At 35.1% G+C, this 12,845-nt stretch overlaps 1 protein-coding gene across 1 annotated transcript; it reads left to right on the forward strand.

The window, feature by feature from the left end:
* Window positions 1–5,448: 5,448 nt before the first annotated feature.
* Window positions 5,449–8,718, forward strand: LOC127106914 (IQ domain-containing protein IQM2). Its single transcript, XM_051044203.1, has 8 exons — window positions 5,449–5,562; window positions 5,956–6,446; window positions 6,547–6,727; window positions 6,826–6,914; window positions 7,002–7,089; window positions 7,182–7,421; window positions 7,510–7,611; window positions 7,701–8,718. Exons 2-8 carry the CDS (start codon window positions 5,974–5,976, stop codon window positions 8,484–8,486), a joined length of 1,959 nt encoding a protein of 652 aa, XP_050900160.1. The 5' UTR covers window positions 5,449–5,562; window positions 5,956–5,973; the 3' UTR covers window positions 8,487–8,718.
* The last annotated feature ends 4,127 nt before the right edge of the window (window positions 8,719–12,845 follow it).

Genomic DNA, 12,845 nt, shown 5'->3' on the forward strand with positions numbered 1-12,845 from the left:
TATCAAGAAGAAGACAGTTCATCGAATAAAAAACAATGTTCAAATTAAGGTGGTCGTAAAGGTGGTGGTACCAATAGAGGTAGAGAAGGAAGAAAGAAGTTTGACAAGAGTAACATCCAATGTTACAATTGTAAAAAATATGGCAACTTTGTTGAGAATGCTTTGCAAAGAAGAAGAATTAAGAAGATGATACAAAGCTTGCAAAGAAACTTTATGAGGACGTGTATCTGATGATAACAACAAAAGAATAAGAGAATTATAGAGGTCAATGGTATTTGGACTCAGGATGTTCATCACACATGAGTAGTAGAAAAGACTAGTTTGTAAACATCAGTCAATCCATAAAGAATAAAGTGAAATTTACAAATGATATCACTTTGGAAGCTAAAGGCATTGGTGATGTCTTGATCGTGAGGAAATATGGCAAGAAATTATTGATCTTAAATGCGTTATACATTCCAGGCATGAAGAGAAACCTATTTAGCATTGGCCAACTGATTGAAAAGGATTATAAAGTGTTGATAAATGACAAGATGATGAGAATGCACGACTCAAGTGGAAGATTAATCTTGAAGGCACCTATGTCTCAAAATAGGACCTTTAAGATTGATTAATGTGTTGAAGCATAAGTGCCTAGCAACTGCAACTAGTAGAGATGAGTGGTTATGGCATTACAGGCTTGGCCATCTCAAAGTTAGAGACATCATCATCTAAAGAAGAAAAAACATGGTTTTAGGTTTATCTGAAATTCAGATTCCTAGTTAAGTGTGTCAAGAGTGTGTGCAAGTCAAGCATCATAATAATAGTTTCAGCAAAGATGTTGGAAGAAAGTCTAGATCCTGTCTTGAAGTCATATACTTTGATTAATGTGACCCTATCCAAGTGGACTTAATTGGAGGTAACAAGTACTTTGTTACATTCATAGATGATTTTAGTAGAAAATTATGGGCGTAGTTGATTAGGAAGAAAAGTGATATGATTGATGTGTTTTCCAAATTCAAATCTAGGGTGGAAAGGCAAAGTGGCACAAGATCAAGGGATTAATAGTTGATGATGGATGAGAGTATGTGTCAAGTGATTTTGATACACCGTGTGAAAAAGAAGTAATTGTCCATGAGTTTGTTCCATCATATACACCTAAACTAAATGAGATTGTAGAAAGAAAGAACGAGACCATCTTGAACATGGTGAGAAGTTTGTTGAAAGGCAAGCATTTACCTAATGAACTATGGGGTGAGGCTATGTCCACTGCAATATACATTGTGAAAATATTCCCAACTAAGAGGTTAGGGGGAATCACCTATAGAATATTGGCTTAGTGTCAAGCCAAGCATGAGTCACTTGAAGGTATTTGGGTTTATTGCACATAGATGTGTGCCTGACCAATTAAGGAAGAAGCTTGATGACAAATCAAGCCAAATGATTATGATTGGTTATCACTCAATTGTTGGTTACATGTTGTTTTATCCCATAAATAGGAAAGTATTAATCAGTGAAGATGTGGTCATAGATGAGCTGAAGGAATGGGATTGGAGAAATAGTGCTAATAAGGATTCAGTGAGGGTCATGTATGAAGAACCACGTAAAGAAGCTGAAGTATAGACTCAAGCAGGTACCAACAAGCCTAAAAGAACTAGAAACACGACAACCAGACTTCAAGATTGTGTAATTACACTAGATGGTATTATCAGTGACGAAGGTGAGTTGGTACATTATGCATTTCATGCAGACATTGAGTCAATGAATATGACCGAGGCATTAAAGAATCCTAAATGGGTAAGTGCTATGATAGAGGAGTTAGATTCTATATAACTCAAAAAGACCCGGTCACTTGTTGATCTACCATATGGAAATAAGAAAATTAATGTGGAGTGAGTATATAAAGTGAAGCTAAGTCCTAAGGGTGAAATGATCAGGCACAATGCAAGACTTGTGGCCAAATGGTTTCATCAAAGGGAAGGTATTGATTTTGATGAAATATTTTGCATTAGTTGCTAGGATTAAAATAATTAGATTGGTGTTGCTTTAGCCAATATCAACAACTATTCCATGTTTTAGATGAATGTAAAGTCTTCATTTTTGAATGGCCCTTTAGATGAAGAATTGTGTGACACAACCAATTGGCTTTGAGAAAGAATGCAAAGAGAACTAAGTGTATGAACTGCATGAGGCATTTTATGGACTTAAACAAGATCTAAGAGCTTAAAATAAGAAGATAGATGGTTTCGTAAGAGAGATAGAATTCATGAAGTGTGTAAATGGGAATGGTGTGTATGTTATAAGGAGCCACAATAATTATCTGATAATTTTATGCCTCTATGTAGCTGACTTCTTGATCATACATAGCTGCAATAAAGAAATTAAAGACTTCATATTGGATCTGATGAAGGAATTTGAGATGACTATTTTTGGTAACATCTCATATTTTCTTGGAATTAAGTTTTACAAATGTAGTAGAGTGTTGTTGATGCATCAAAGAAGATATGCTAGTGAGATACTCAAGAGATTTGAGTCTGAGCATTAAAACTCTACATCAACACCAGCTAAACTAATATTGTAATTGACAAAACACTTAGATGAGAGTGACATTGACCCAACTCAATATAGAAGGATAATTGAATCCTTAAGGTACATTTGTCACACAAGGCCCTATCTTGCATATAATGTAAGTATGGTGAGTAGTTTCGTGCAAAATCCAAAACTGTCACACCTAGCAGCCATAAAGAGGATACTAAAGTATCTAAGAGGCAAATTAGATTATGGAATTTTTCTTCCATTAACAGATGAAAGAATGGAGTTCAAGCTTGTTGAATACACTTATTCTAGTTGGTGTGGTGATGTCGATGATAGAAAATCAACAACAAGTTATGTATATATGTTAGGTTATGGACCAGTAGCTTGGAGCTCAAGGAAGCAACATGTAGTGGCTTTATATTCATGTGAAGCAGAGTAAATTGCAACCTTATTATCTGTTTGTAGAGCCATATGGTTGGTGAACTTGATTAATAAAATTGAAGGGAAATCTTATGAAGCCATGACCATGAAGATTGAAAACATATCTTCCATAATTTTGGATGAGAATCTTATTGCATATGGACAGAGTAAACACATAGAGATAATGCCCCACTACCCTAGGGAGAAAGTAAACAATTGAAGGATATGCTTGGAGCATTGTAGAATTGGAGACCAAGTAGCAGACATCATGACTAAGGAAGTGCAAGTGGAACTGTTCAAGAAGCTTAAGAACATGATGAATGTATAAAGCTTAAGCATAATGTATTAGATGGTGTGTTAAATATAATTCACTGTGTTGGTGTTAGTCAAGTAATAGTTTGGTAGTGATAAAATTATATTTTAACATAATTGGTTTGGTTAGTTAGAGTATGAAAGTTAGTTAGAGTTTGTTAAGTCGATTAGTGTGAAAGCAACCTTACTTATATATCCTAGCATTGTAAGAAAATTAGAATAGTACAATATATCTCTTCTCTTTCTTCCTATTTTCATCTTTCAATTCTTAATATGGAAAGTGTTTGTGAGTGGATGAACAAAAGTTTGAGCAATCCAAGTGTGTGCTTCATTCAAGTGAAGAGTGGTTGTGTTCTTGCTTGAGAGTTTTATTCTAACATATATAACATTGTTATGCAACTTTTGAATTTTTTTTATAAAGGACTTATTGTCTCTGGTGTTATAAAGTAAAAAATATCAAACAAATATGATATAAAAACACGTTGATTATTCAAACATACTTTCTCATATTTACCATTATACTTTTATGGCTTCGATGTGAACAAATATTCTAGTGTGTAAGTGGGTGGGAAAAAACACGTATGTGTGAACTTGACAAATGTTTCTACGCTTGTGAGATTGAGGATGATTGTTTTACTGTAAAATATTTTGTCTTCATTCCCACAAGCGAGGAAATACCGACCAAGTTCACACATAAATGTTTTCCTCCTACCTACTCGCACACAATATTCGTTAGTGTCGATATTTCATCTTATGGGTCATTCAAGTAGTTTACACGCGTCTTTTTCTTCATATATACTCTCATTCGCTTAAATATAAAAAAGAAAGTTATTTCTAATAAATGCATGTCGGTATTGTAAGCTTGAAAGTTCCTTATAATGAACTGGGTGCTCCTTATAGGTACCTAAACACGCTTTAGACAAACAAGACAAACCTCGTTAATAGAAAATAATGGGATCATAACACAAAAATAATGTGCAATATTCTACTTGTGGCATATATGTTGGCCTAACCCATCAATGGGAATATCTAAAAAAAAATTAAACATATGTTACTCGTAAATAATCAAAAACTATTTTTTATCTTGTAATCATATCAAATTAACTTTCATATCCTAAACAATTTAACTTAAAAAAGGAGTCTGACAAAACATGTTGAATTTTAAAAGAGATTGTGTCACTACTGGTAAAATTATATTTAGATCAAAAATTAGAATCGTATGACTAAAATCTTTTAAAACTTTGTTAAAACCAGAGTACATATCACATATCTAAGTGTTTCTTTATATATGATTTTCTAACTTTTAAAATTTTAAAATTGGACCCTAAAAAAAATTAAGTGATTAGACTATCTCAAACTAAATCACCTAGGTTAAGGCTGGTGTTACGAATTTTGGACCAGATGTCACAAATTCAACCAAATGTAATTTAGTTTATTGATTTTCTTGGGGGGAAATTAAAAAGCTTGCTGGTTAAGCTACGTTATGATCACTTTGATTAAGGTAGCTAAAAGAACTGACCTATTATGCAATGTGAAATGCTTCATTTTGATAAAGTCAACAGCATTCTCACTTTGAATGGATTGAAGTTTACTTCAAGACTTTGTAATGAAAATGACCCTAACAATTACTATATACGTGTGTGAAAAGAAAATTAAATAGACAGTCAAAATCATCATATGAAATGTTTTCTTATTTAATATATACTCATAAATGGGTAAAATAAAAGTAGTATAATTAGAGTAATGTATATATACTAACTAACGAATCAATATGTACTAACCAACCATTCAAGCAACAAACAAGTTTTGGTGAACCATTATTTAATTTGGCCGGTTTGCTACTACAAATATAGATAAAAAGTTATGTGACAAAAAAAATTATGAATCAAATTTCACTTTTGGAAATGTACAGTACGATGTTGACTTTGTACAACACTGAAATCGTACCTCACCTTAGAGTTAAAATTCTTGAATCAAAATTATTTTACAAAAAAGAAAATAAATTCACGAAGTAAAAGTTTTAAAACAAATTATTAAAAAAGCGTTTAATTGTCGACTCCACGTGGTCGGAAAAAAAACTCTCTTTCTCTCTCTTCATCACACACACACTGTCCTTTTCACTTTCTCTCTCTTCATCCTGTTTTTGTATTTTCCCATATCACCATCTCTATATATATATTAACTCCATTATTCCCAACTAAACAATCTCATTACCATTCTTTACACATACAAAACTTTGCTACTTACTTCCATTTTCCATCATCATCATCACCATTATCATCTCCTTCACCACATCAATACTTCTTCATTCTAAAGGTATTCATCTTTTCTTATTTTCTTTCACTATCTTACTCTCTCATATCTATATATATATGAATCTGTTTCATGGTTTTTTCTTTCTATAAACCTATCAATGGAATCTTTTCTGGATCCTTACTGTTTTTAACTTCTTCATCACTTTCAGCACAATGCCTTCTCTTCTCAACTCTCACCGACACAATATTGTTTTCTAATTTCCAAAATATTTTATTTTAGCCAACTTATTTTTCCTGGATTTGTCTCATTCTCAATAATGTCCCACAAATAACTCATATTCAAAAATCAAACACTTGTATGCTGTTCGTTGTTTGACACGTAGTTCGAAGATTATGTTGTTTTAGACCTTTATTATTGCTGATGTATTATGTAAAATGCATTTGCAATTTTCAGGATTCGTTTTGTTGTGATATGGGAATATCCTTTTCATGTCCATTTAAGTACAATGATGTGGAAGATGACATTGATTCCATGCTTGTAAAATCCATTCACTTCGGCAATGATGAAATCAAGACTCCACTAAGATCGATAAGTTTCAAAACTGAAGATTTGGAACCTACCATTCTTAAGTCTCTAGGTTCTGGAAAGATGACAATTGAAACATCTGTAAGCTTCAAGAGAAATGATTTTGATAGCATTTTGTCGACCAACACTCTTTCGTTTGATACTGAGAGTAACAGCAACATGTTGAATGCTAAAAAGAGTAGCGAAATCGATGATTTGTCGATTAAGTTAGAACGTCAAGAAGTGGAAACAATTCAGTCTGCACTTTTGAATCCGAGCAGTCCTAAACATATTGCTGCACTTAAACTGCAGAAAGTTTACAAGAGCTTTCGCACCAGACGAAAGCTTGCAGATTGTGCGATTCTTGTTGAACAAAGCTGGTATTTAATATTTATATTATCGAAAACTTTGTTAGTGGTCTTTTTCCTTTACAAAAACTTTGTCCATTTTTCTGACTTGATGTTTTGATTTTGTTAATAGGTGGAAGCTTTTAGATTTCGCTGAACTCAAACGGAGCTCGATATCGTTCTTCGACATTGAGAAACATGAAACCGCGATTTCGCGTTGGTCTAGAGCTAGAACTAGAGCTGCCAAGGTTGGAAAAGGTTTGTCCAAAGATGAGAAAGCACAAAAACTTGCTCTGCAGCATTGGCTCGAAGCGGTTAGTCCAACACGATTTCACTCATTGATATGTTGTTCATTCGTCTGTTTATTATACTATTACTGACTGATATGTTTTTACTTTTTTCCGTGTAATAGATCGACCCGCGACATCGCTATGGACATAATCTACACTTTTATTATGATAAATGGCTTCAATGTCAAAGCAGAGAACCCTTCTTCTACTGGTAATTAATGTTCTTTGTAAAATAAATTATATAGATGTTAAATCACCAAAGTTTGAGATTAACTAAGATTCTTCTTTGAAATTGCAGGCTAGATATAGGAGAAGGAAGGGAAGTAAATCTCGAGAAGTGTCCTCGATTTAAACTTCAACTGCAGTGCATTAAGTATCTCGGTCCGGTAAGATTTCTCACTTTGATATGAACATGGAAAGTTCTAATTAGTTTTTGATATGAACTTCGAATGATTTTTTGAATTTTTCCTTCTTCCAGATGGAAAGGTTTGCTTATGAAGTTGTCGTCAAGGACGGAAAGTTCTACTACAAGCAATCAGGAGAGCTTCTTCACACTGCTGCAGAAGATTCACATGCAAAATGGATTTTTGTGTTAAGCACTTCTAAGTCACTTTATGTTGGCAAAAAGAATAAAGGTTCATTTCAGCATTCTAGTTTCTTGGCTGGAGGGGCTACATCTTCTGCTGGAAGATTGGTGATTGAAAATGGTGTATTGAAGGTATAAATCTGACAAAAAAGCACTTATTTTGATGGATCCATTTCATGTGTGCTTATTTATGAATGAACCTATTGTTTGTTTTCGACAGGCTGTTTGGCCTCATAGCGGTCATTACCGACCAACAGAAGAAAATTTTAAGGAGTTTATTTCGTTCCTTCAAGAGAACAATGTGAATCTTTCCGATGTCAAGGTATGAAATTTTTTTGAAAGTTTAGATCTGTTATTACGAGATGCGAAAGATTTCATTTTTGAGGAAATTTGTTTTTGCTTTATATGCAGATGGCTCCGGTTGACGAGGCTGACGAATTCGCTTCTTCTAGAAGCAGCTGTCATCTTAGAAACCACTCATCTGAAGAGGACTACACTGAGAAGATAAACAGCGTGGAGATCGAAGGAACCGTTGTCCGAGACTTGGTTTTGAAGAAGGATGATTTGATAGAAACCGGGAGCGAGCCTGCGGTGATTTCTTCGAGCGCAAGGCATTTCCAAATACTAGGAAGTAAACTGACCAGTCTTGAAATACCGAAAAGGAGTGGAGTGTTTGAAGGACAAGAAAACGAGAAAGAAACCTTGGTTCAAACTTATTCGAGCTTCGAAATGGAAGAATCTCTTACAAGTGGTCAAGAAACCGAAGAATCGCTTCTATCAGACCATTCGGATTCAACGAAAAACTTCGACGACGAGAATGACATAGAAATAATTCCAGAAGAGTCCATACTTAAGAGAATCAACTCCCATAAAGAAACAAAATCATATCAGCTAGGCAGGCAGTTATCTTGCAAATGGACAACCGGAGCTGGACCGCGGATCGGCTGCGTACGGGACTACCCTTCCGAGCTCCAGTTTCGAGCATTGGAACAAGTTAATCTGTCTCCAAGAAGCGGAACACGCACTAAATCGTCGTTCGCGCTTAGGAGCGCCACTAGTTTGAACTCAAATATTTCATGTCTTGGGGACACAACAACTGAGCCACTACTTGATGAAAATCGAAGTGTTTCGAAATCGGAATTCTCACCATTGACAAGAGGAACATCAGTGATACCAGTGCTTTCATATGACTTATGAGTGAATATGATTCATTACCTCCATTAATTTATTCTTTCTGTGTGAATAGGTAACAACTATTAATTTTTTGTTGTTATTCTTTTCATTATTGTTTCATAGGCATTCTTTTTGTTTGACTCATGTAAAATCTAGGATGAATATTGTAAAATTATTTTGAACAAGTTTACTGAACTCAAAAGATACCGCAGATTCATTGATTCAATTATACATAACTTTTATATATTGAAGGTTTATTTATACTTCAAAGCTATCCTAATGCAAGTTATTTTTTTCATGCTTCAACTGAAATTTAAGTCTAATCTACATTTCTTGAAATGTATTTGTTTTTGCCTTTGATAGAAACAAACAGATTTATGTTTAGATACACCCAACAAGAAGCATTTTGCCAAGGACAAAATTGTAATAACTCTCACGGTTAAAAAGTTAAGGTCTTTTGGATTAGTAAATTTGGGGTTGCAAATAGCATTTAACATAAAACAGAGATTGTCTAGAGCAGTGGACTTAAAACCCAGAAGCAGTATTCGGGCCAAAAAGCCCACTAGATGAGAAAACAAACATGGATTAGCGAGAGTCGGAACTAAATAAAAAACGTTAAACATTTATGGGCATTACTTTATCCACCATCTGGGGTGAGGGTGAACAAAATGGAAACTCAAATTTACCCTTCAATAGTCTGGAGATGCATCTCTGAACACACTTTAAATACACACAACGCTTCATAAGTTAGTCATTCACCTCATATTTGTCAAAAACATGGTACAGAGATAAATCTACGGAATCACCCATAAAAATTTACGAAGATGCATCTCTGGATTAATCCCTGAAAGTACTTTATACTTCACAAGTGAATCATCCACCTCAAATATGTCAAAAAATGGACCGAAATTCACCTCAAATATATCAAAAAATGGACCGGAGATGCATCTTCGTAATTGTTTAGGGGTGATTACGTATATGCATCTCCGGAATAACCCCTGAAAGCATCTGAGAGTTTTTTCCTAGATAACAAGTGTCCCAAATTAATATTTTTTATGCCATCTACAATAAGGATATATTAACATCATGCTAAGTATACTAATATAATTCAAACATGTCATATATAAATTCAAATACAAACATTAATCAAGTAGTCGAAAATGTTACCATGATACATAATTTGTTCAAAAAATACAACTGTTACCAAAATAAAAATAAAAATAAAGTACTGTGTATTTCTAAATCCCTTTGTTTCTCCTCTGCCGCCTCCTGTACCAGAAGGCATTTGTGCCTCGAGTAAGATGGTTTATAAGGCGGTCATACCAAGACTGCCAACACACTGTCTCATCTCTCGCAGTCATCGCAATACGCTGACAGACTGACCACAGGTCCTCTATGTTGTCATCCCTAGCCCGTTCATCTTCCAATATCTCATGATGAGCAGGTCTAGGTGATGTTCCCGCTGAATCTGGTGTCATATAAGGATGTGACACTCGATAGAACCATTAGATGTAACAATGTGCATAAGCGCATTATTCACCAATTGACACACTATGTGTCTCATCTAGCACCATATGACTATAGAAATCATCGAGTATGGCATCAAGATCTCTGCCACGGACTGTCGGAGGAGCAGATATAGAGGGAGGTCTTGGAATAATTTGAAGAAACCCGAATTGCCACATGACCTGCTCAGGCATATGTGGATACATCAGGCACGACCGACATGCCAACCATCCAGGGTAGAAGGCTATGTCATCCAAGGGACATGTCTGGCGGTGATCATCGTACGGGCAGAAGCATATGTCATATGCTAAAATATGGTCAATAAACACCTTAAATGACTTTATGGCCTGATTCCCTTTGTATGGGCAAAGGCACAAGCATGTGGCCGATTCTCAGTGTAGTCCATCTCATATTCCCATCTAGACATGCAAGGAAAGTGAGAGATGATACACGTCTAAAAATGGTTCCGATAAAATATTAATAACAAAGATAAAACAAGCGTTGTGAAAATATTAGTAACATTAAAGGTTGCAAATAAATTACTGTAAACGGAGTGCAACTTCCAGTCATCTATCTTATCTTCCAAAGACAAGTTTCACCTAGTTTAGAGTACAAATAAATCAAACAAGTGTCCCTCCAATTATACTCGTGGATACACTCTAAATCGATAAAGTATGTTAAGTGGACTACATCGGCGTAGGTTGCACTTTTATCCACAAATATTGTTGTGTCAACCACGTACAAGAAGTATGACATAAATGCATATTGTATGTTGAATAAAACCTACTCGTCATCACTTTCGGCCTCCACTATCACAACCAGGTGGTATTTGTACATGTTTGCCTGGTATGAAAATTTAGCATGAGCGTCTCTCGTGGCATCACGCTCCTATCTGGCCTCACTTGGGTCAGCTCCCAAATAGTTTACCATGAATCCAAGTGCCTCAAATTTATTGATTCGAGAATGTTTTAGTAATCTTCCCATAAACATAAGACATAGAAGGCATGAGACATCATCAAGGGTGATGGACATATCACCAAGAGGGATTTGGAAAGATGACGTCTACTTGTGTCATCTCTCCACAAAAGTCGCCTAACATGCCATGGTCAATAATCATGTATCCAATGGCGCATAAATTTTTTAGCTCAGAGTAACAAACTACATCTTGAAACCATGTGTTTGCATTATGCTTCATGTTCAAAATCTTCCTTGCATGGTTTATAGATTTTATCGTTTCACGCTCAAGTAAAAATAAATATATCAACATCAGTCGCAACTCAATTAGTATGAAACAAATGTGACGTAAAAGTAAATAAATATATATCTCCACTCTACACATGCCTAGCAGCATGTTCTTCATAGAGAGAAAGTAAGAAGGTGTCATAGAGGCCTCCTGGAAAACTATCAGCAGTAATAGATTCCTCTTGTTAGGCTTCGGGGGCTTTATAAGCTGGAGGGACAGTAGGAGACGCGTGCCCTCGGGAAGTCAAAGTCTAGGACATGTGACCATGTGAAGTCGACGCCTCCGCCTCAAACGAAACATCACTAACTCGTGGCTTTGAGTACACTTCCATATCCCTACGAACATACACGTGTTGGGTGATGCATAGAATCAAAGTTAAGTATTTTCTTATCATATCTATAGGGACTAGTGTGATATCACTATCGTTCAACAGTTAGTATAATTCAAAGTGAAATGATTGTAAAGATTTGTTTGAGGAATTTAAATAAATACAAAAGCGATTAATGATAATCAAAGTATCAGAGATATAAGCTTGTTGTGATTAAATTTAGTTAACCTAATGCGTATGTATCTTTCTGATCAGTTATATAGAGCCTGGCTATTAAACAATATTATCACGCATCTCTCACCAACATTGTTTATGTTTAAACCGTGTTAGGAATTCAACCATATTGTTTAATTGACGCTCTCTCAGTCTATTAATCAACATGCTAGCATTAAGGATCAATATTGTAATGATTGTCAGATCTAAATCTATCTCTAGAGTTTGCTTCTAACAGATGATTATCCTAAGTCGAGATTCAAACGGTATTTCTTAATAACAGTTGAAATCCTTAAGGTTAAACAATTGAAACAAAGATAATATCAATATTGATGAATAGCTGATTCATATATAACAATGATCAAAATAGATACATATAGTTATGGTTAATTACATCTAATCCCAACAAAATAGAGGTTTATCTACTCATTGTCATGGTTGAAGGAGAATTGCCATCCAAGGCGCAACGGAATTTAAAAGTTTCTCCATTTAGTGATCCTTACGAATGGGCATGATCAGTGATAGAATCGTTACCTCTTGTGGCGATTCAAACCTTTGGTGCAGATCTCTCGTAATGATCAAAACCTTGGATACAAATCCACGGAGCGATCACGAACGTTGAACGATGATAATGTCTCTACTCAGTCCACACGAACAGGTTCCTTCAATCTCAATGCTAGCTGGTACGAATGAAGGCTTTGAGTGAGAGAGAGAGGGAAACGAAATTCCAAGTCTTCACTTGAGTTTTAGTCTGAGTGACAATGCTTCTACCCAAGGGTTCTATTTATAGAACCACATGTGTGGGCTTCAAGCTAAAAAGCCCACTTAAGTGTATTTTGGCACATATCTTATAATATGCCCAAAATCACTTAAGTATTTGATACCTTACCATATTTCGTATTCCACTTAAGTACACTGTACCTTACGATGTTCCTTAGTTGCTCTATCTCTCATCAATCAGTCCTTGTGTGTGACCCTGTAGGTTTTCACGATGTTGGCAATTATATTAAATCATGCATTTAACATAATAAACAGTGAGCGGTATCTAGCAACACATCACTGCTACGCAAGACACGAAAATGTCATGTGATCT

The sequence above is a fragment of the Lathyrus oleraceus genome, chromosome 7 (genome assembly GCF_024323335.1).
Source record: "Lathyrus oleraceus cultivar Zhongwan6 chromosome 7, CAAS_Psat_ZW6_1.0, whole genome shotgun sequence".
Lineage (NCBI taxonomy): Eukaryota > Viridiplantae > Streptophyta > Magnoliopsida > Fabales > Fabaceae > Lathyrus > Lathyrus oleraceus.

Coding starts and splice junctions, on each gene's coding strand:
- LOC127106914 (XM_051044203.1), top strand. CDS start 5,974: ATGGGAATATCCTTTTCATGTCCATTTAAGTACAATGATGTGGAAGAT. Junction 6,915..7,001: donor AGAGAACCCTTCTTCTACTG/GTAATTAATGTT, acceptor TTGAAATTGCAG/GCTAGATATAGGAGAAGGAA. Junction 7,090..7,181: donor GCATTAAGTATCTCGGTCCG/GTAAGATTTCTC, acceptor TCCTTCTTCCAG/ATGGAAAGGTTTGCTTATGA.